The sequence below is a fragment of the Taeniopygia guttata genome, chromosome 12 (genome assembly GCF_048771995.1).
Source record: "Taeniopygia guttata chromosome 12, bTaeGut7.mat, whole genome shotgun sequence".
In the NCBI taxonomy this organism is placed as follows: Eukaryota; Metazoa; Chordata; class Aves; order Passeriformes; family Estrildidae; genus Taeniopygia; species Taeniopygia guttata.
Genome location: NC_133037.1, coordinates 6700204 through 6723948, shown reverse-complemented (window position 1 = coordinate 6723948; position 23745 = coordinate 6700204). Strand labels below are relative to the sequence as shown.

General features: G+C 39.9%; 1 protein-coding gene across 4 annotated transcripts in view; it reads left to right on the top strand.

The window, feature by feature from the left end:
* Positions 1 to 23745, top strand: part of ATXN7 (ataxin 7) — an 86052-nt gene that overhangs the window by 6339 nt on the left and 55968 nt on the right. For 2 of the 4 annotated variants that reach the window (XM_032750749.3, XM_030283405.4), the window contains exons 2-4: positions 11351 to 11443; positions 19238 to 19492; positions 20006 to 20074. In XM_032750749.3, the coding sequence (XP_032606640.2) occupies positions 19249 to 19492; positions 20006 to 20074 (313 nt within the window). In that variant the 5' untranslated portion in view covers positions 11351 to 11443; positions 19238 to 19248. Of the gene's footprint in view, positions 1 to 11350; positions 11444 to 14802; positions 19098 to 19237; positions 19493 to 20005; positions 20075 to 23745 lie in introns of those variants that run through there. The other 2 variants (XM_041718880.2, XM_030283404.4) reach the window with 2 other exon arrangements.

Below are 23745 nucleotides of genomic sequence, written 5' to 3'. Positions count from 1 at the left end.
AATGGTCATGGCCCCAAACCTGCCAGAGCTCAAGGAGTGTCTGGACAATGCTCTCAGGCAGAGGGGGGATTGTTAGGGTGTCCTGAACAGGACCAGGAGTTGGGGTTCAATGATCCTTATGGGTTTTTCCAGCTTATAATATTCTGGGGTTCTGTGATTCCATGATCCTGTGAAAACACTGAACTTTGCAATAAGGACTGGAAACAGTGTAAAACCCCAAAGTGAAGTTGTGGCCTTAAGAAGGTGGTATATTCTCTGCACTTTCCTTTTCTGGTGTGCCAAATGTAGCTTCTAAACTTGCTTCAAATGCTGCCTAAACAGATGGTTTAAACAAATATCTCAAGAGAAATGTGATGAGAGAATAACTGGGCATTTCCAGCAGCGACTGTCAGACCCAGAAGGGGCAGATGCAGTTTGTGGCTCAAGCTGGTCAAAAAGGGAGGGCTGGTCTGGCTGAGGCCAGTTGGGTCATGTTTCCATGAAGGTGGGGGAGCCAAATTCTTTAGTATTTGTTGGTGTTTTGTTAAAATTATACCAGCCAGAAAGGCTTGAAGGAGATGATGAATCTGCACATTTTCTATGCAGTAGCTGAAGTACGAATGTGCTTAAATCCTGCCTCTTGCCAGGGCTAAGCACCTTTCTCCAGGGAGCATTTTGGATTCATGCTCTCTTGAAATTAGGATCATAAGCCCTTTCTTTCAAAAAGGGAGCAAAGGTCAATCTTTGCTTTCAAAACCCAGGAGGTGGTGGTGGTTCTGGTTCCCTTTTCATCATTAGCAGAGCTGTTATGTGCTGGACTGCTCACCACATGTGTGGGAGACTTCAACCCAGCTATCCTCCTTCCTGAGGGGATTAATGCCCGTAATTCTTTCCATCAGAGTGAATTTTGTAATCACCAGACTGTTGACTAGTACGAGGTGGTGTTGCTGTCAGAATGATAGACTGAACACAGCAGTGAAACCCAACACAAAAGATATTCAGTGACTGAGGACTAAGGTGTTTCAGGGAGTAATTCATAAAAGCAAACCAGTAACTTCAGAAGTGCAAGAAAAGAACAATCAAGATAATTTTTGAATTGCAGGTCAGATTCTATTCAAAGATGTATGAGTGCCTCCCTGGTGATTTTTATACTTTATTTCCATCAAGGATAGAATTTGAACTCGAAAAATACAAGGAACAGGGAAAAAAACCCCAATAAATTGTGGAATAAAATAATCTGCTTCATGAAGTGTTTGGGTGAGTTACAAAAAGTAAACAGACGAGCTAATGTCAAGCATCAGGAAATAGAGGAATTGGACACAAAATACATTATCTGTAAAGTATGTGTGTGTATCCATATGTGTGTATACATACATGTACATTTTTAGTTGCGATATGGAAGTGGCTATACGGGTGCCAAAAACATGTGCCAAGCCCATTTCTCCTAGTAGTAGCTATGAAACTAGGTAACTATGTGTCTATTTTTGCAATGTTTTATTTCAAGCAGGTTACAAGGTAACTTTTTCTTATAATGTTTTATAAACAAGCATTCAGATTCGCTTGTTGGGGTTTCTTTTTTTGCAAAACATTAGTGCATAATGCTTGAAAATCATGAGTTCTTTTTGGTCCTCTGCCTTTTGCTTTTATTTTAATTGAATTTTGATTATACATAGAGAAAATTGAACTAATAAAACAGGCAAGGGAGATAAATTGGATTTTATAACTTAGTTTAATAAAGATTGGATTGTAGGAGATCAGAGTAAAACAAAGCCATGCTATTAATAAGTATGCACCTGTGATTTTGTGGCTCATGTTGAATATTTTCACTTCAGTTTCATTCCAGTGTCACTTTGGCAGTTATGAGTTGGTGGTTTGGGGTTTTTGTATTTTTGAGAACTGCTTGTGGTTTTTGGTGTGTGTGTGAGTATATATATAAAGTTAGGATGGTGTTGAACAATAGCATATCCTGAAATGAAATAGTGCACATGTATATTAAAATGAAACATATGAGATTTTAAAATAATTGTTATCAGTTTGAAATTTTAATTTTGGAAGTATCCAAATTGTACTTGAGCTGCAGCCACTTTGTCTGATTGGAATAGGAGGATATTTATTGTCTGATTTCATGGGGGAGCTTTTCTGTCCTGTTGTTATGTGAAAGGCTGGCAACAAGAGTGACTGACTGTAACTGTAGTCATGTCATCAAACAAATGGAAGGAAATAGCTCAAGAGCTCTTGTTTTCAAATATTTAAAGACGTCTCTCCTGGTCTTGCAAGCCCTTGAAGGGATTTTGAACCTTACTCATCTTCTGAAATGTTAGCGTAGACTTATGATGATAATAGAGGTAACAAATTTCCCAATGACTGGATTGTTCTTATCGAATCTTAATTTGTAATTGCCTCTCTGTCTTTCTAGGATTGGCCTACTAAATTTGGCACTGAGAGTTTCAACTCTGAGACAGCCATTTTGCAACCTACATTTTCTTCTCTTTCTGCTAATAGCAGTTAGTGAAATTGCTGTTCTGTGTCCTTTTTTGAGATGGATGCTATGAGACTGTGTTGCAAAGGCCTCTAAAAGTTAAGTTGTCTTTGAATAAGCAGTTGTTTTCTGCTGGCTTCTGTGCAGGTGATGTCTTTTAAGCAGCTGCAATAACTGTCATGGTTTGGGGAAAAATAGCTGTGTTCTAGCTGAGCTTCCTAAACTTCCTTAGACCAAAAAAAAAAAAAAAAACCAAAGTAAATCTGTATAATATTAAGGATCCTGAGTTTGTGAAAATAAGTCTGCTTGATCTGCTTTAGTTTTGAAATAAAGTATTCATTAACTGCACACATGGAGGACATCAGGTCTGTATTGAATGAAATTAGGAAAGAGGTGGTGTGGAGATGCCAGTGCAGTTGGTTGAAGATTTAAAAAACCACGATGCATAAACAATGTGTGCCTGCCACAAGAATGCAATTCCTTACAGTGCCAAAGAGGGGACTCACAGGGTGAGAACACAGATCTGTTGAAGGGCATTGCAAAGCAGGGGGCTTGTGGCAGGTGGAGAAATAAATAGGTCACATTGAAGCAATGAAGATTGATCATGGGCAAACACAGTTCTCTAGTGGAAGTATTGAAAGGCTGGAATAATCACCCGTGGGACAATGGTTTATCCATTGCCCCAGGTCTTTAAGAACAAGTTTGATTACTTATATTGTTCCCACCAGGTAGCTTAGTTATCATGCCTTGGGGCTGAGGGATGGACTGGCTGACCTTTGGAGGTTCTTTCTAGCTCTCCTTTGGTTAACAGATCTCTAAGTGGGCACGTTTTAACAGGATCGTGCTGAAAGCTATTCTCCAGCTCCGTAACCTGTTCAGCAGTTCTGTTTCAAGTGGATTTTGTTGTATCTGTGATAATTGCCAAGGAAAGGTTGTGTTTTTCAATGGGTTTGGGTTTTTTGGCAGTGCTTCTTTCATGTCATCCTCCAGGACAATTCTACAGTGAGTCCCTGTCATCCTTCTGTTTAAATATTCTTCTCTGCTGCAGTGTTGCATCTAGGCCAGTTGCAGAATTGTTATACTGCCTGGGAAAATGATGGGGATTCATGGAGTGCCTTGTGAGGGAAAGCATGTCCTGAGTGTGGATCAGAATGAGCAATTTTTCCAGCTGGCTGCATTCAAACTGTTGATTTCAGTAACTACAGCTTGACATTTAGTTCATATGGTAGGTAGCCGTGTTCCACAGTGAGATTTGTAATTCCATTTAATTTCATTTTATCTGTGAACATGTATCCCCTTGGGAAAAATTAATTTCTTAGTGGGACTAGCAGTAAAAGGAGGGGTACTGTGGAACCTGGAGGTTGTGTATCTAATGGAATGATAAATGTGAGAAGAAATCCTGTTTTTCTAATGCTCTGTTACAAGTCTGCCTGTCCATGAGCAGCAGAGTGAGGAAACTGGAGAACTGATTTCTTCACAAGGCATTATTAGTCATAGCTAATAAATTATTTTAATAGCTAAAGAATATGCTAACACGCACACAGCTTCAGCTTTGCAGCAGTGTATAGTTTGCAGAGAAGGGAACTGCTACTGGGAATATTTTAAAATGCAAATTATTATATTCTCCAGGTAAATGATAACAAAAAATTCCTTCCTTTTATTCTGTTAAAGAGTATCTAGTGGTTGTTTGACTAATGCTTGAGAATTAGGCACCTTATTAATAGTTACATAAGTAGTAGTTAGAAAAAGATATGATTTTATACAGTATAATAAGCAGCTATGAATTAATACAGTTTATAAATATGTGTTAAGCTTACAGTGTATCAGAAGTGCTGTTTGCTTGGGTGGGCTTTTGTAGACATTTAAGCCGCTGGTATATTTGGGTCCGTATGAGTATTTCTTAAAATGTAAATATTAGGGGGTTTAAATTAACTTTCATGCCACTAAAAAGACATTCCTTGTCTTATTAATATCACTGATGTCATGAATGTTAAAGCCTTGTCAGCATTTTTACACACCTAGTGTTTGAAATGTCACTGTTGCATCTTCAGATAATGATGAGATTCTGTAGTCAGTTTCCTAGCATGGCCCAGCACATTTCTTAGCAAACAAACTGAAACACAGGATTTACTTGAAAAGCAGTATAGTGGTATTTTATATATATTTTCCCACATATGTGACTTAAATATGTATAACAAAATAACAGTTTTCAGAGAAAAACAGGGAGATATGGGCCAAATGCTTGTAATTCAGAAGGTATGTTAAGAAGAGAAAACTAACTAATTTAATCTTTTCAGCTGGTTGTTACTTTCTAGAGTGTGAGTTCTTGGTTTGTTTTTTTCTTTTGGCTGGGGCTCACACTTCAGTTGTTGCTGTAACATTTCTGTCCTGCTTGGTGCACTCTGGCTCTAGGTGGCAGTCACTGGTAGGCAAAGGGAAGAGTCATTCTGGGATGGATGCTGGGCTTGCTGCCTGCACAGTTTGGCTTCTCCAGCTGAAATTTTTATGGTCTTGGACATCATTAAAAGTGCCACTTCTGCTTCTTTCCCTTCTGAACTGCGGCAGAGATAACATGAAGAAACGAAAACAAAACAAAAAAAAAAACCCACAAAAAAAACCAAAAACAAACAAACAAAAAAGGACAGGAAATATTGAAGTGAAATATTCACAAAGGAGAGCTTTAGTGATGCTGACAATATGGAAGAGATTTCTTTTATATCAGCATGACTCCTGTCCTAGATTAACAGACAAGTTTGTTTATAATGGAAGAAATACCAGTTTTTCACTAAATTCAGTTTCAACGAGTAACACAGACTGACCAAAGTACAGTCAGGGATAATAGGAGTGGAGAAATGTGTGATTGTAATTTCATTTGAGTGAGGACTTCCCCACAGTCTTATGGGCAAGTGTTGAAGGGGAAATAATTCTCTTTTTTACATAAGCCCTTGTGTCTTCCACCCTATGTCCTGCATCCCCATCCTCCCTTTGCAGTGTCCATCCTTTCTCAATTTCCAAGCTTTTTTCCATCATTAGACAGGTATTTCCCTTCCTTCATATTTGTTAGCTGCCTGTCTCTTGATTCTCCACTGTGTCTCTTCTCTGTGAAGTAGGATGGCTTTAAGGGGTTTTTTCCTCACTCTTGGTATAGGTGCTGTTTGCCTCCCTAACTCCTCTCTGCTAAACAGCTCGATAGAAAGTTGCTGTTGGAAAAGGCAGCAGCACTCAAGCAAATGAGCAACAGTTTCTCACCCCTTGCTGTGTAGGGCTGATTGCACTTCATGAGATGAATGCTGCTTGATAAGAAAGCTGCTGTTATCATAAAATCACGGTTCAAACCCAGGGTTAGTCTATACATTTTATTGATCTCTGGTTTCAAGTACCATGCCAGATGACAGTCTTGTTTATCTATGTGCAAATCCCAAGAATCTCTTTGGAAAGATCTGAAGTAATTCTGGATGTACAGAGATATACTTAAGATCATGTTTTGGCTTTCAGTTTTAAAGATAAAGAAATTACTTACTATTATTTTGCATATTGTATTAACTACCAGCTCTAAGTGCTTTGCAGATATTCTGCAGGATATTTTTGCCATAAAGAAGAATAACCAAAAACCAAAATATCTTGATTTTTGCTTACTACAAACCTAGCAACAAGCTTTTAATTTATTAAATACTTGTTTTAACTGTGGAAAACTGCAGATTTTTGAAAAGAAAGGTGCTTTAGCTGCAGAATAATAAAAAACCCAAACCACCAAAAAAAACACCCAAAGATTTAATTAGTTCTATATTTTCACATGTTTATAACGAAAAAGACCATTAACTTTTGCAGAGCTGAGTTTGACAGCTCAGTCAAGTGCATTCCCAGGGTCAATTTGAGAAATATGGGCCATCATTGGTGAGGGAAAGCTTTCTGAGAGTTAGGATTATTAATAATAATTTAGTACAGATTTCTGTGTGAAGTTCATGAGTAAGAAATACAAGGTAGAGATAATCCTGGTATTATGTCAAGATTATACATTAGGGTGACAGGTATCACAGTCCCTAATAGATTGCAGAGGACAGAGATAATGAAGAGTGATGCTTTGTGTTCCCAAGCCTGCCTTAGGCCTAGTATGTAACTGTAGGCAAATAATTCCTTCCTCAATTCCTCTGTCTGTAAAAATGATGATAATGATGTGGATTATTTTGTGTTTTGTTTGAACATCTTAAGGGAATACGTAGAAATGAAGTGGTAGGAACATGAAAGGAAATACAAGGTAGTAAAATATGCATCTGTATTGCAGACAGCTTTGTTCTGGCAATTGATTATAAGATTATTGATTCTACTGTTCTTTCCTATTGAGGGTGTCACTATGTACTTGTTCACAGGATTGTAAGAAAATAATCTTGCTGTTTCTTACACTTGCCTATCTTTCAGCTTCTGATTCAGAATTTGTGATAAGGTTATTCTGCTTTTATTCTTGCCCATTACTACCCCCATGAGGGGCAGTTAAAGCTGTAGTTGGTAGAGGATAAGGACAGCAAAGGTCTGTCTGTCTTTATTTTCTCTATCTCCTCCCTTTCTATCTCTCTGTCTCTCTTTGGCCGTTGAAAATGTAGGTCATATTGCATCACCATAAAATGGAACAGTCAGAAAGGTGTTTGAAAAATGCTGACATCCTTAGCCTGGGGTGCATGCCAGTGTCCTTTGTTTACATTGGGAATAGTGTTGTACCTGTGTAGGAACCAGCATCTCTGTTAAGGTTAGTGGTATGGTACCTGAATTATGAGTCAGATTTTAGGATGACTTTCATCTGCCTGCAGTAATTTAAAATTAGACAGATAAAATGCAGCTACTCAAAATAATGATATACACCAGGAGCTAATTTGAAATCCTTAATCTGCAATAACTGTGACGGTGTCATTTGAATAATGTTACCTTTAACAGAGAAGCTCGGTAATAAATTTTGCAAATCCTATTATTCATGTACTCTCAATTGCCTTGATTAGCTGTGCCTTTCTGTCTTGAAAAGTATGTTTATATTATATGTTTGTATATTCTTCTTCATTTTTTACTTCATTATTGTTTTACTTCATGCACCCTTTTAAATGATCCAATCAGGGTTCTTTTTTAATTTTAAAAATGGAAAATCCTGATGTCCAGTGTCTTACTGCTAGCTACCAGGCTTTCATTGTTTGTGTTTCTGATGTAATACAAGTTGTAATTGGTATGAAATATTCCTGTGGCTTAAAATGCAGGACATATTTTTTCTTCTCTACAGACATAAATACAATTTTAAAAGACATTTATAAATATAATTTCAACTGTCTATATATATATCTTAGTTTGCTGCAATAAGATAATGTGCTTTAGGGATTGAACTTTGAAATAAATAGTGGCATAAATAATGCTGCAAGATGTGGATGTTTTGAAATATAGGACAAAATACTTGCTTATAGAAAATCTTGCATTATTTCTGAAATGAGGTATGTTTTTTACCTTTCTGTTCAGTGCTTTGTGTGGTTTTACTTAAATTATTGAAGGGTTCTTATGACTTTATTAATCTTGCTGCTGAAGAAGACTTCTAAGTTAAAAGAAATTGTTGCAAGATAAAATCAGTGATTACATGATTTGTTGAGGAAGATAATGAAAGCTGGTCTTTGCCTGTTGTCATTAGACAAAGGAAAATTACAGTAGTCAAAATTAAGACCCATCAAGTGCACTTTGCTGTGCATAATAATTTTGCAATTTTTGTCAATTATCCAAAAGGTGTTATTGCTTCTCCATTGATTAAGGTACTAGTTATGTAGTAACTAAAAGATTAGTTATTAAAGTTTGATCCTTTTAGTTATTAATTAAGATACATATTTTTGAAATCATTTCAGAATAACTTGTTTCATTATTATACTTTACACCAAATATTCTGTTGCATCTGTGTTTGCATAAAATAATAGTAAATATTTAGGTAATTCTGAGAAACACTTGCTATTGGTATACATAGGAAATACGTGAAATCTTGAGAAGCTGTAATTTTGTAACTGGTATTTACAGAAGTTTGGTATTTAATCTCTGAATGGAGCTGGCGGTTGTTTTTCAGTCTGTGAAGATGTGAGGAATTGTGCTTCTGCCTCTCCGAGGGGCACAGTGACACCTCCTGAGTTTATCCCCAGACTCACAGCTGGGTGTGATTACACCCTGCATGTCCACATCTTTGTTTATATAAATAGAGCCTTGGTGTTCTATCTTAAATTTGAATATGTATTAGGTAACATAGGGGAGAGAGTGTTCTAAAATTTAGGTACATTCTTTGGTGCATATTTCTGGCACCTGAAAAGAAACAGAGTTAAAGGACCTTGGATAGCTGAGGCATTAGTTTTGATGCTTTCAAAAGTTAGGGATGCTCTGTCACATACATTTCCATTTTCTGTATTTTAATGAGTTGATTTGCAATTGCAATTTTCATGTAAATGTGTTTCCCCTTAAATTGATAATATGCATTTGTAATTGTAACTCTGCCTATATTATAGGTAATCTGTGTAGATACAGTTTTGACTGGGGTATACAGCTCTTGCTCTGCCAGGCTGTGCTTCCCTGCCTTGCATATCAGTAACTCCTCAAAGTATCAAACATGAATTTTGTCCAAGTTTCTTTGATAGTCAGGCAACGAGAGTGACATAATGCTTCACTGGATTGGAAATGAAAGCTTTTTTCCATTTTGCTGGATGGCTGCTTTGACTTTTTTTTGTCATTTTTCCACCTTTCAACTAGCTCTCCCTTTTCCAGGGTACTAAGGAGAGAGCTCCACCTGGCTTGTTCTCAATCATCTCATGACTTCCTTGTCTTACTCTCTGCTGACAGTTGTGGTTGTAATTGACCTGCTGTAAATTCTCAACAAGAATCATTCCTGTTCTCTGCCACCCATTATCCAGAGAAAGAGTTCTCTTTAAAGGGTTATTAAGCTGTCACTATATTCTTTTGAGACTTACTCTTTTAACTTCTTTCGAACTCAACTGCAGGTGTAGTCCCTACAGCAAAATTCACAGGTGGTGACGTAGTATGCTCTGATATTTCATATACAGGAATAAAATTTTTGCTGATCCTTCCTTCACCCTTGTCTTGTCATTACTACCCTATTCCTAGATTTGTAAGTTTTGGGAGATGTCTTCTGCTTTATAGTTTTTGTTTTCATTTTTGCATGAAGCTACAGAAGAACTTGCCTTTTGTGAAAAAGTTTACACCAGAGTGTTTTGCATGCAAAGCTTTCATATCCCCTTAGGAAAATGGGGTAGAGATGGAGGAGTGAATTACTTCCACAGCAGGTAGGTCATATGCTCAAAGGGCTTGGGACTTTGAGGCTAAACATTGAATAATCTTCTGGGAAGGGGATGATCCAAACAAATTCAGACTCTCCTGTCCTAAACTACTAAAGGACAAAAAAGGATTTTTGGTAAACACTGCATTGCATTTTCCTAGTTAGCAGCAGCAGCAGGAGTTGAAGAGAAAGTTTTATACTGTAGTATTCAGTGAGATTTGTATGTGTAACAAGCATTTTCTGAGACTTTTACCACTGTAGAAATTTACTGAGAATCACTTCTGTTAAGCATAAAACAAAACAGTGCCTCCAGAGGGGAGGAAAAAAATAATATTGGACTTGCTCTCAAGTCTTGTCCATTGAAGAGAAGAGAAATTTGGATTTTATGCAGTAACTAGAATATAAAGTAAGTGAGAATGTTCTTAGGATCAGCTATGTCACTGAACAGTGTCAATCTTAGAAATAGTAAATATATCTCTAGAGGATCTCAGTCAAGGTAATATCAGCTGATTTGCTGCAGTTTAAAGGAAAAGAGGAAAAAAGGGTTTATCTTCAGTGCATAAAAAGACTTTAAAGATGCAAACTTAGTTGGCAGACATTTCCCAGAGGAGCAGCCAGAAGCCAGGAAAAGCTTCATTCAGTACCTTCCACTGGAGCAGAGCCCTACAGACTGGGGGACAGCTCTGATACTCTCTTGGACTGCATTCCTCTTGTCTGGACTTTAGTCCTGTGAGGGGAAAAAAATAGTTTTCTCTGAAGTGTCATCCAGTCCCAGTGCTAGTTGGCTAATTTATATGTATCTTCATGGCTTTTTAGTGATGAAAAAAAATCAGTTTAATTTCAAAGCACTTGTAAAACTCAATTAACTGATCTTAAATATAACCTGTGCACAAAAATAGTTGAACTTCTAAGTTTTAAGGGCTTTGGTTTAGCTTTAACCGGTTTGGCATTGATTTATGCTAAACCAAAGCAAACTGGGATTAAGTTTAGTTTATATAAACAAGTTTATAAGCATTGAATGAAAGGATCTTAAAACCTGAGCTTGAGATGATAAAGGTCCTGTTTGTGGGAAGGCCTCAGTCTGAACATTTCTCTAAATTCTTCATCGGAGGTGCAGTGATAGTCCCTGATGTTGATTACGTGAAGGATCCTTTTTACCTCTCCATGTTCTGTGGCGTGGTGGTGAAGCTGTCAATGGCTGCATCCTGAGAGCCCCTATTCTTGGAGTCGTATTTTTTTAAAACCCTGAGCAGAAAATGCAGCACTGTCATATTTCCTGCGTGTGATACAGACACAGCCACGTGCTCGGGGACCTGGTCAGCGAGAGCTGATGTGCAGTAACTGGGCTGAAGATTGAGGTTTCATCCAATGCATACCTTTGTGGTAATGTCAGGCTGCCATTTAGAGAGCTGCTCTGTACAGAACACACCATAACAGCTCCCTGCTTACCTTTCGGTTTGAAATCCATTGCACAAACGGTGTTTGTAAAATTGATAAAATGGTTCGTATTAGTTTTTAAATAGACACATTTATCGCCAGGAAATGGAGTTAAGGTTTCAAATGTTTCAGTGCTGTACTCTTTTTCTGTTCTTTTCTTTCAGAATTAATCAGGTACAAGTTAGGAAAAGCTTCCAAAATCTGAACAGATGAAGATCAATTGATAAATCAACCCAGAGATTCACCATACTTTCAAGGTATTGTGACATGCTTAACCAAATATTTTCCTTAAGCATAAGATTCTCAATCTCTAGATATGAGAAGATAGAGAGCAGAATATTAGCAGCGTTGCAAAGCAAGTCTGAAGTGTTACCAGATGCAGTGGGGAGGCTTTTTTAAAATGTAGATGTTTATTGTATGTTTCTTGGAAAATAAAGTGACATTACAGTCAACCTAGAAGGAGTTCAAGTTGGCATGCAACTGCCAAACTTAAAAAGATAAAACTAAGCTGAATTATATCTTTCAATCAATTATTTGATTTGGAAAAGTAAATTGTGGCAGATGGGGAATATAGTAGAATCAATATTTTAAATTTATTTGGTTTTTCTATTTTAGAATAAGTAATCTTCATTTTCTGAATAATTTTTTTTTTCTATTTATATGTTTCCATATGTTAAAGCATTTGAAGGCTGTTAGGCCCTGGCATATGCCATAGCCTACCATAGCCTACCAGCTGCATCAGTCCTATTGTTTTACAAGTTCAGAAAGTGGAATTGTAATCTGGGATAAGGCTGTACAGTTGCCTAACACAGTGGGCTTATTCTACATTACTAGTGTTCATTGCAGAATGTTAGAAAAAAGAGAAAATTATGATAATAAATTGAAATTTTGCCTGAAGGGCTGTTAGTGCAGATTATTATATCAGGTACTGCTAATTCATTGAAAGATTATCTGTTTCTTTCTCTGTTTTCCTTACTCTTTACTCTTTATCATCACGTGCATTTCACCATTTTGTATATTTTTGCTTAACTCCATGAAAAAAAAAAGACTTCACTCCTATATACAGATATGAGGAATCCAGACTATTACAGCCTGGCCAGTATTTGCTGGGCAAATCATCTTTAAATACATTTTAAAATAGATTGCAGTGGAAAGGGCCATTACAGTTAGCATGGATCTGGCCTGCAGAGTCATTTAAGTGGCAGAGTTAACCTGGGCTCAAGAATTGTGAGGAATGTTTGTTACTGTCTGGATCTTGCAATATGTAACGTTTGAAGCTGTAATACCTGAAGTTTTTAAAGCAAAATGCTTCCCTGGATTTTCCAGCTACCTGAGAGGTGGTTGTCTTGGTGAACCCAGAGTGTCTGGGTTGCAAAAACTGGCTTTATTCTTTTTACTTCCTTGCTCCTCATCACTGAATAGGGCCACAACATCTATTAGGCTTTCATATAATCCTAGGAAAGTCTAGATTGGAACAATCCTCTGGACATCATCTGCTCCAACCTTCTGTTTAAGGCAGGTTTATGAGGCCTGGTCAAACTAAGGATTAAATATTTTTGGCTAGAGAAAGTTCACAATTTCTCTGGGCAGCCTGTACCAATATGTAATTGTCCTCACAGTAAATACTTTGTTGTTGCATCTGGACAGAACTTCAGAACCAACTTGTGCTGGTTGCCTCTTTCCCTGTCACCTTGTTCCTTGTGAAGAGTTATCTCCATCTTCTCTATAATTATCTTTTATTTCTTGGAAGACTGATTACATCTCACCTGAATCTTCTCTTCTTTAGGTTGAATCAACCCAGTTCCTTTTAATTTTTTTACATTTTTCCTTCTGATCCTCTAATCACTTTGTTGGCTCTTTGCTGGACCCTGTCCAGTTTTTTAATATGTCTCTTGAAGTGGCTCAGTCTTCCAACATGTCACAATCTCTGTACAAAGGGACACTATGGGTGGATCTATTTGTTTTCCAAGTTTTTGGGTCACCTGCAAACTAACATGTTTATTCCAATCATCCAGATGATTCTAAAAGATATTGGATAGGAATGAGCCCAGTATTGATTCCTAAGGAACTCTGTGGCTGATTGCCATTTGATTTTGAGCCATTCCCACCCTTTGAGCACAGCAGTTTAGCCAGTTTCTGGCTATCTTATGGTCCCTATCTGTGACCTTTCAAATGAATTCTCTTAGCACCCTCATCTGCGTCCTGCAAGTCCCACAGACCTGCCCATGTCCAATTTGTGTAATATTTTGTTGCTAACTTGCTAAGCATGTGGTCAGAGCAGGTAGCATCAGCAAGCAGCAGTCAAACATGAGAAGAAAGTTTAAATTTAAATTTCCTTGCACCAGGGTTCTTAGGATCCTTGGTTTGATGTTAAAAGCACATCAGAGGTTATGGAGCCTCAGCAGCTTCCCTTCAGTGATAGTGTGGCTGTGGCCTCAAGAAACTCGAGTCCTGTGAGCTGTGCTTGGACCCAGAGAATTAAACTGGCAAGAAACCAGGAAGGGTTATGAAACCTTGCATGGTGGTTAGGCTCCAGCAGAAAATCAGTAGTACCAAATTGTCCCCATCAAGTGCTTTGGTTTTAATAAATGGAAATCCAGCACTAATGTTTTGTTACAATTGGCCTGAACAGCTGTGTGCTTGAATAATTCTAAGTTGTAATATCATATTCTCTGTGTATAAATGAGAATCTGAAAGGTCATACCTGTTTGATTCCTCTGATTAAAATGATTCATCTGCACAGTTAGGTTGCTGAAATAGTTTTAACATTTCCAAATTCAAAAGGTAATTTCAATACCTTATGTAAAATTAGTAAACATTAGTTTGATTTCCAGATAATTAACTGGATGTATTTTGTGTAGTTTTGCCTATTTACCTTTAACACTTGGAAACTTTGTATCACTACAGAGTGTTTTCTCTATAAATTTCCCTTCAAGAATTGACAGTATGTGGTGTCATTAAGCAGGGCAAAGATCTGTGCTCCTCTATTCATTATTCTGCTTTAGATCACTGTGTTGTGAATTCATGCAGACATATTTGAAAATTAACTAAAGAAGGAAGTGGTTGTAGTCTTTTGCTAGGTTCTTAATGCATGGTAATAACATTGTCTGATAATTTGGGTGTAAAGGTGTTATTGTGATGTTTGGATAAGCATATAAGGGCATCTGTTGCATTCTCACCCTTATGCAGAATTCTTTGGAGATTTACTTAACCTCCATTCCCCAATTCTTCCTTCTCAGAAAAGGATACCTCTAAGTTAGTCTTCTAATCTTAATATTGTTCTTTCCCCTGGTACAGGTGGTTTGTAGTAGATATGCACAATAATTTATATTCCAGCATTTAAAGGAGCTGTATTCCAATGATTCTGAGCATCTCCAGTTTCACCTTTGAAGTGTTACTCATAAATAAAATTATACACATCAACCTGTTCCCAGGATCCATGGGAAAAGGGATAATAAACTAGCATGATTTCTTATATAATTTTTTTATTGTGTGCTACTTATGATTAGAATTATTATTTTGCAGGATCACAATCATTTGTGTAGTTGTAAAGGGAAAAATTTCTGATTTCCTGGATGTCAGAGTGAACTACAGATAATCATAATGTGTTTTTCTTAGTGTATTTTGCCATAATGGGGCTTAAATTAAATGGTCTGTTTGTTATGGCTAGGTTGTTCTCTCTTCATCTGGATGTATTGATTTATGTGAACTTTTTATCTCTTACTTCCATACTTGCCCAATTATAGTCTTACATTTCTCATACTGGAGATACATTTTAAAATGCATAGAATGTGCTCCCCATTCCAGTGTTTTCAACAGGAGGTGATGGGACGGTCAGGACTTCAGCATGTCAGCTTCTTGAGTTGTCATTTTATCCTGAATCCCACCTACATTACAATAGTGACATTTCTTCTTAGTTTTTATGCTCTTCTTGGTCATTTCATACCGTTGGCTAGAATTAACTTACTTGATTTCATTTAGTGCCATAATGTCCCTCAGAGCTTCTCCTTGACAGACGTTTTGTGAATTCACTATTTTCCTTTCTTCTGAGTACTGATAAAGTGACACCCCCGTGGATTCTCCCTGTCTCTCCCTTTGCACTTCAACTCTCACATCCTTTCACTTCCATTGTGGAAAATCATCGGTGAATCGTATCATTGTACTTCTGCTATTAAAAGAGTTTGGCTGCAGATTCATCCTTCCTTTTTCATTCCAGTTAAGAGTTGTCATATCTCAGGTCCTATACAGAAGCTGTCATACAGATTCTAACTGAACAGCTGAAGTAGGTGTTCCCTGTTTGAACGGCTTTCCTGGACCACCTGGCAAAAGAATGAAACCTGCTGGTACAGGTGAAAAAATGCCTGCAGTGTCATGCCATGAAATAACCATCCGCTGCAGTTTTCAGCACTTGCATGCTGTCTGTAGGCATACATTTAATCATAGTGTTGCCAGCCATGTTCAATCTATTGTTAAATCTACCTAGTGAGCTTTAAAACTGTACATTTTCCTTTTCTGTATGTTTTGTTTCCTATTTTTGTCTTTCTTTGCTTTTGCAGGCTATATGTTTGGGTTTTTTTTAATGCTTTCTTCACATCATTTTTTGATAGTTTTCTCTACATCATAGCATCCACTGTTTTCTGCTATTTTCTTGCCTCATATTTTTCCTTCTCTACTTTCTCTTTGAGCTTAACTTAACTTCTCTTTGTGCTTTCTCTTTGTTCTCCAAATACTTGTTTTCATTCACAGGTATGAGCAGTTCATGATTTTTCATGCATTGTCTCAGTCCCAATGCTGCTGCTTGGGCTATTTTGTTTTCTCAGATAAGTCCTTAGAACCAGTGTTATTTCCAAGCTCGTTTTTGTTCTGTTAAAGAGAAGTACTGGGTTCTAGGTAGTTTTAAATACTTGAATGTTCTCCCCACTCCTGGCCAGGTTCACCCCACTTAACTCTGGATGTCTAATTTATGTGTGTGGTCATCCATGGCTACTTGTGTGGTCAGTGGGAAGAGAAGGGCTTCTTCAAATAGTGGTTTGCACCAGGAGGGACCAAGCTGATCCCAGAAGTATTCCTTCCTCTCTGCTGACCACCAAGGGAGCTTTGGATGACTGCTCCTCTAACCGGATGTCTCAGATTTGTAACAGTCACCTCTGTTAAAGTCTACTGCTTGTACATGTGTTTTCAATTCTGATCTCTTTCTAACATGATGGTTTTTCAGGGGTTTCCCTATTTTTACTTAAAATAATCAATACAACCATGCACAGTATTATGGAAACAATGTAAGAAAATTGAGCTAGTGTGCTTTAAAGAGCCCAAACAATGTATTCAGCCTAATGACTTTGTGGGGAAAGAAAGTTCTCGCCACTTTCAGTCCTTGTAAAATTAGTTTTTCATCTGCCCCTATTCCTGCTGTCTGACTAATCGGTCTTGTGCACTTGAACTGATGAACTGATCCTTCTGCTGCCACTTCCCTCCCTCTGCTGGAATACTGATGTACTCACGGCACAGTGAGAAAATATTGCAGTAGCGGAAGGTTTACTAAAGGACAGCCTGAGGCCCAGACTGCAGAATTAGATCTTGAGTGGGAATATACAGGGAAAGAAGAAAAGCTGTGAAAGAGGGAGGCTAAAAATGCACAGCCAGATTGAAAGAGCAGAGAAGAGCCATAAAGGGGATAATCAGAGCTGTATGAAATAACAGTGGCATGTGCTTTTACCTCTGTGGCTGGCACTTTTGAAGCAAGAGACACTTCTGAGTAACTTGATGAGTGTCATCTCTAGAAACTAAGACATTGATAATCTATTGGCTTGTTACTGTAGTTAGTTAATTGATGTAATTTTCCCAATTTTTGCATAGTTTGACATAAATACATTGGTAATGTTTAAAGAAAATAATCACGTGATGTGTGAACATGAAGTTCATCTGCCATGGTCAACCTTGTTACTGTTAAAGGGTAGGTGATGGTGTTCTATGACTCTCTTTGGTCATTCGTCACTGTATTTGCTTTATGATTTATGTAAAGTAAATAACAGAAAAACCCTTTATGAATTTGGACACTTGGATGTATCAAGGTTTCTTTTTCAAACTGCAGCTGAGGCAGCTTTCTGGCAGCTTACTCCAGGACAAAGGAAAGCTGCATGAATGAAGTTTGTAATATAAATGAGAGTATTTGACACAGAGAATACAGATCTATCTGGAACTTGCTTTATCCTATGCCTGGAGTCTGCATTCAGCTATGGATACTATCTTAGACTCCATTTGTAAAGCACTGTTAAAGAACTAAGCTTGAAAGAAATCAGGCATAGGCATTTTTCCTATCTGGCTTCTACACCATAAAAAAAAAGCCAAGGTTCTGTTCAGAAGCTGTTCAGCACCTGACGGACATTTTTCCTTTAGTGATGTCCTTAGTTTTAATTATAAGTAGTTTTCTATATTATAAAGTATGCTATTTGATAATTAATCAAACAATAATGCAATCCATTAATCTTTAGACTCTGGTTCCATGGCTGGGCAGTGTAACTGTCTGAAACATCAGGGCCCAGCTCAAGAGGCTGATGGCCTTTGATAATTAATCCTGCTGCAAATGTCTGCAGTAGAAGTCAGTGTTGCTCTCTTTACCTAAGTTTTATGGTGTTGGCCTTTTATGAAGGAGCTAAGTTAGACTTCAAGTTGATCAGGAGGAGAGAAAAATCGTGCTGGCTTCTCTGTATTAGATCTGCAATTTTACGAGATACATTCTGAGTGTGACATAAATTATCAGTTGGGTGGAACACTGAAATTATTCTTATAATTGCAGCCTATGCTATTCCATGTGATGAGCATGAATTTATAGATCTTTTATATGCATAAATTTGGAAAGAAACATCTCTAGCTTGTATAGTCCCACACTTGAAATAGAAAATGAAAATTAGCTAAGTCTGCATGTATATGCACCTCTGCAAGCTAAACAAATTTATTTACAGTTCTGATTTCTGCTGTGTGGTTTTGCAAATACATGTATGGGATCTGTCAGCAGTTCCTCTGACAGTGCCAGTCCTGTGCTCTCGAGTACCTGTAGAGGAGGCAGCACATCAGATTTCCATATTTTTAGCTGTTCTTCGAGGATATTGTTACTGAGAATGGCATCAAGCATGGCCAGAAATCATTGCAGATCATGTCCTGACAGTTTGACATTGGTACTTGAACACTGTAGTGTAGAAAGCTCTGTAATAAATAATTCTAAACCCATTTTTTTTATTTTATCAAACAACTTGATTTTGCAAAGCTTAGAGTATTACTCGTAGTTAGCAGGTACGACAGCATCCTTTAATCCTCGCTTTTGACATGGCACGACGTCACCGCAAAGTTTAGGCAAGAGAGGGGGGAGAAAAAGCTGTTTTAAAAAAGAACTGTGGAATGACAATGAGAGGGTCCTCTCCCTGGGAGACAGGTTAGGGGTATAACGAGGCGAAGGAGACTCGCTCGGTGTGGCCCGTGTGCCGCGGGCGAGGAGCGGAGGGAGCCGGGGGGACCGGCCGGGGACGCGCCCGCCCGGAGCGCGTTTCCTGCTCGCCGCTGCCTTTAAGGAGGCGCCGGCTTTAAGGTGGACCGGCGATGAGGGCGGGGCGCGCCCGCCCGGCTCCGCCCGCCGCGTCGCCCTCCGGTCCGCCCCCCTCGCCGGGGCAGCGGGTGCCAGGCGGGGTTGTGATGCGGCCGTTGTTTTTGTAGGGTCGCGGGGCCGCGGTGCGGAGGTAGCGAGGCGGCCCATGGAGCTGGGGTACGCCTGGCAGGCGGCGTAGCCCTGCTCGCCCCCGCTCCCTTCCGCCGCTTTGTTAGCGCGAACACAAGCGCGCCTCACCTACACGGTGAAGAAGAAGGCAGCGCTCCCCGCACAATAATGGGCACCCGGGCGCTGCCCCCCGGGCCGCCGCAGAGGTGAGTCGGCGCCGCCGCAGGGCCGCAGGTTCCCCGCGGGGAGGAAGCGGAGCGAGCGGGCGGGCTGACAGCGCCGCGGCGCTGCCTTAAGAGCGGGGCGCCACCTTAAGCGGCCGCTGACTTTTCTCGTTACATTGTAGCAGCGGAAAGAATGTCGGCGCGGGCCGCGGGTGACGTCAGGAGGGAGCAGCGCGGCGCGGCCGCCAGGCAGCGGCAGCGGCGGCCCCGCCACGGCGAGGGAGGAGGCGGAGGAGGCGGGAGCGGCGCCGGCCCCGCCGCCACCGCAGCGGCAATGGCGGCCGTCGGGGAGCGCAGGTCCCTGCCCAGCCCCGAGGCGATGTTGGGGCAGCCCTGGAGCCACTGGGTCGATGCTGCTAAACTTCACGGGAACGACGGTGAGTGGCCGCCAACCACCGCCACCCCCACCCCCCTCCCCCCCGCTCGTCCCCAGCGCACCCCGCGGGTGCCCCGGGACGGCGCGGCGCGGTGCCGGGCCCGGCGGGGAGCTCGGGTCCGTTCCCACCCCCGGCGATCGCGGCCGGGTTCGTTGTGCGGTGCGCGCCCCCCGGCCGGGCTCGGGAGCGGCGCGGAGCGGGCAGCGCCTGCCCCAGTTCCTGTAATCCGGGACACGGGGCGAGGAGGTCGGAGCCGGTCCCCGGAGCCCGGCACCTCCTGCCCTGGATTCCGCCTCGGCGTGGGGCGGGGAGCTCCCGCCGCAGGTGAGGCATCCCCGCCGCTGACAGCGGCTGCCCCGCTCCGGGGCCCGGAGCCCTCGGTCCCTCTGTCCTGTGCTTGTGTCGTGTCCCTGCGTGTGCCCACGGGGGAACGGGACACAGGTCACGAGCGGGGTGTCAGTCCTACCCTCTGGCTTTTCCATGGATTGAGATCTTGTGGCTTTTTGGTTTTAGGAACAGCATTAGAAGAAAGTTTCAAGGAATACGGGAGAAACCGAGAAGCAATGCGACTTTGCCGAGAAGGTGAGTGCAATTCATTCTCGAAGAAAAGTGCACAGAGAAGTTTTCTTCCTTATAGCTACTTAGCAGAGGGGCAGGCATGGGAAGGAGAAGGGATCAAAGTTTCCTACTGGTTTGGATTTAGGACTGGTGGCCTGTCAGTGGCTGGTGTTATTAGCATTATTATTAAATTAATGGGTATTTTGAAAACTACGAGGTAGGGCAGAGACTGTCCTTACTGTATTTCTACCTGCTTTCTTTTTCTTTAGACTATAAATAGTCATAAGGAAGCTCTGTGACCAACACTGATAAAATCTTCTCTTGAGTTACATTATTTTTTGTTCTTGGTATAGTTCATGTCACTATTTCAATACCAATCCCTTCCTCTGTCATGTCATTGTGTTATGTTTATTGCTTGGTACTCTGCTAAATGAGAGTGACCTTTCACCTGTGATTAGCAAAAGCCCATTACGGCCTAGTTTCTTGCAAGAGTAACAATGCTACTTGAAGTTGTAAGCAGATGATGAAAGAAAGCTATAGATTATTATTTACTTTCTAACAGGCAGTGGAAAAAAGGAAGCGATGAGTCTGATTTATTATGTTAATTTTTGTTTGTTTGTTTTCTAGTTTAATGATTGTTACAGAGCAGAGAAAGTTTTAGAACCTTTCTTGATATTGTTGGTTCTTGGTTCCCTCCGAGTGCCTGAGAAGTGTGCCAGAGAACAGGCCCAGCTGTTTTAAATACTGGAGCAGTTAGACCCAAGTCATTTATTTGATGTTAGAAGTGGAAGACTGAGTTTGTAGACATGGTTTACAATCACGGGAAGCAGAACTTGCCAGCAACCTTAGGAGATGATCTGATTCAGCACTTACCACCTGCGAGCTACAAGCAGCAAATGAAACATAAAGCAAGGTGGCACAGGTTGGCAGGATTGGGAGGCAGTGGTCCATATTGAGTCTGAATCAAAATGGCTGTTTTTTGTACAATTCCCAATGTTGCTAAAATTTGGAAAATACAGTTTCTAGGATCAGAGTCGGTGGTCAGTGGCCAGGAAGAAAGATGCAATAGGGCAGCCGTGCTGCAGCGTGCAGATTCACTTGTGTTGTTTTGCCATCTTCTAAAGTGTATCTCTCTGAGTTCTTAGGCACTTGAAAAATCACTTCATTACTTCATTGCCAAGTTCCAATCTAATCATTGTGTTGGATATGTAATTCATTTTTCTGAATAGCCGAATCATTAAAATGCTAAAAAAGCATTTACAACAATAAACACACACACACACATTATCCTAGTGAAGATTTTACCAATAAGGATTTTCAAACATTTGCTCTTATTTCTGCCTCTTAAAATGCAAGCATCTAAGGTTTCCAGATTTTAAAGATTAGCTGGCAGGGTAAAGAATAATCTATCCTATTTTTTTCCCACTGGAGAGAGATCATGAAACTGTTTTTGTGCAGGCTGATCACTGAGACACAGCTTTTCTGCACTGACTCCAACCATGTGAATGACTTGTAGGATTGTGAGTTGACAGAATTTCATAAAATACTTGGAGAATTAAAAGTGAAACTTAGTAGCCCTGTCAGGCTTCCAGAAGTCTATTTATTTTGGTTGCTTTATGACATATGGATGATACACTGACTTGGCATATACCTGTAGCTGGCCTGTAGGGAGCTTGGCCTGCTGTAAAATACAGCTAAAGTAGTATTAATTAAATTTAGATTAACTTAAGGAACTAGGGGAATAGCAAACATGCCAACATGAGTATGTATTATCAAATAAAACTTTGAAAATGGTGTAAATTATTCATTTTCACAAGAAGAATTTTGCATTCAAAATTGAGGAACAAACATTTATAAAGTCATTGGACTTTCTAAACCTCGGTTCTTAACAGAGAAGGGTGAACTAAAAGTATAAATTTTGTTAAATCCACTTTAACTCAAGACTTTTGTCATGGTACCCCACAGTATTTTAAATACAAGTAACAACAGAACTTGCATAAGAAAGTTATTTCTCTACAGACTGGGAGTTGACTCTGAGGCCCAACTTCACAAAAGGATTTCAAGGTTATTTAGGCTAATTTAACCTTGCATTGCAACTCTTCCAGTTTGCATAAAATAATTAAATATTCATGGCCTGGAGAGGGAGCAAAAGAAGAAACATGACTTTACGATCCACATATTAGAATCGGGTTCAAAACCAAGAACCATTTTCTTTATTTAACAATTGTTAGACTCCCACTGACCTGTGTCCCCACTGGGGAATGGGTGGTAGTTGTTTCTTTTCCTATGTGCTGTTCCTCTGCATCTCCTGGTGGGAATGGCCTCATCCTCAGCATGCCTGGTAGCAAGAGGTGGATTTCAGCCTCGCAGGCAGTTAGTTGAGTTTGAGTCTCCTGAATGAAGAGTGAGCTGTTTGTAACACTGTATTAGAAAAGAGGCTTAGCATTGCCAGCTTCTCCTTTTGTTAAGCTTTAAAGGCAAAGAATGATGTATGCTATTTTAAAGGAATAAAGGAGGATGTAACTGTGTAATTCCAGGGTGATATTTGCAAGCAGTGGAGAGAGGCAGGATTTCAGACACACCTTTGTCAGTGGCACTTTCTCTTTGCTGATCAGGTAGCTCCTCTCTCAGCATTTTAGTGGTTGTGAACCCTGCTGAATCCTTAATACCTGTCAATGATGCTAGTTCCATGCAGGGATCAGGAAACATGTCTCAAACATGTTTTTTTCTGTATCCAACCGCCTTGTCATAACCAAGCTCACATTGAAGTAAGAACTAGAATTTGAGTTTGGGCTTCTCAAACTCCCAGTGTTTGTGTCTCATACTTTCCTGTCTCTTTTTCACTGCTCTGACGTGCTTTCTGTTCTGCTAATACATAATATTAAATCATTCCTGCTGGGATACTCACTGACCTTCATGAAAGTGAGAAACTCGCTGGATACTTTCCTGTGTTGCTTTTTGAGACAGTAACAGTCCACACCAAGCTTTAATGTAGAAATCAGCTGCAGGAATAAGGTATGGGCCCAGTGGACTTGACTTGCTCTTGGTATGGAAAATCCCCAGGAGATGGAAGTGAGAGAGGCATACCCAATGGGATGGGAAAATTTTACTTTAAAATAAGCCTTGAACTTTACTTTGACTTTGTACACTGAAACCGTCTTCTGCTGAGCAATCCTATCAAGGTAAGAACATGTTACAAGCAATTGTGTTTATTAATTATTTTCATATGTAATTGATGTGACAGAATCTTTTGGCTCATGCAGTCACTTAATTACTCACTGCTTTGTGAACCAGCTGAAGGTGTGAATCCCCTGCCACTCACTTGTGCTGTGATGAAGCAAGGATGGCATGTTGCATTATAATATGTAGATGAATTCCAAAACAGCAAGGCAGAAAATCTCATCCTCTTCATGCATTTTTCCTATATTTTAAAATGAAACTTTGCTGAAGTGCATCTTCCAAACTTGTGTGATAGTGGGAGCGAGTGCCATAGGGTGCAGCCAAAATATTTTCAGTCACTCAGCTCATCTTGGTGGTGCAGTAGATCTTAAAAGGAGTTTGATGTGTCTGTAGTACCTGACACCGATTTGAAAAAAAAAATGATTCTTTCATAGCAAACCTCATAATCAGTACTTGAAACAGTTTTTCAGGAGATCCTTGCTAACTTGTGCTGAATTTAGTTTGCTTTTAAGATT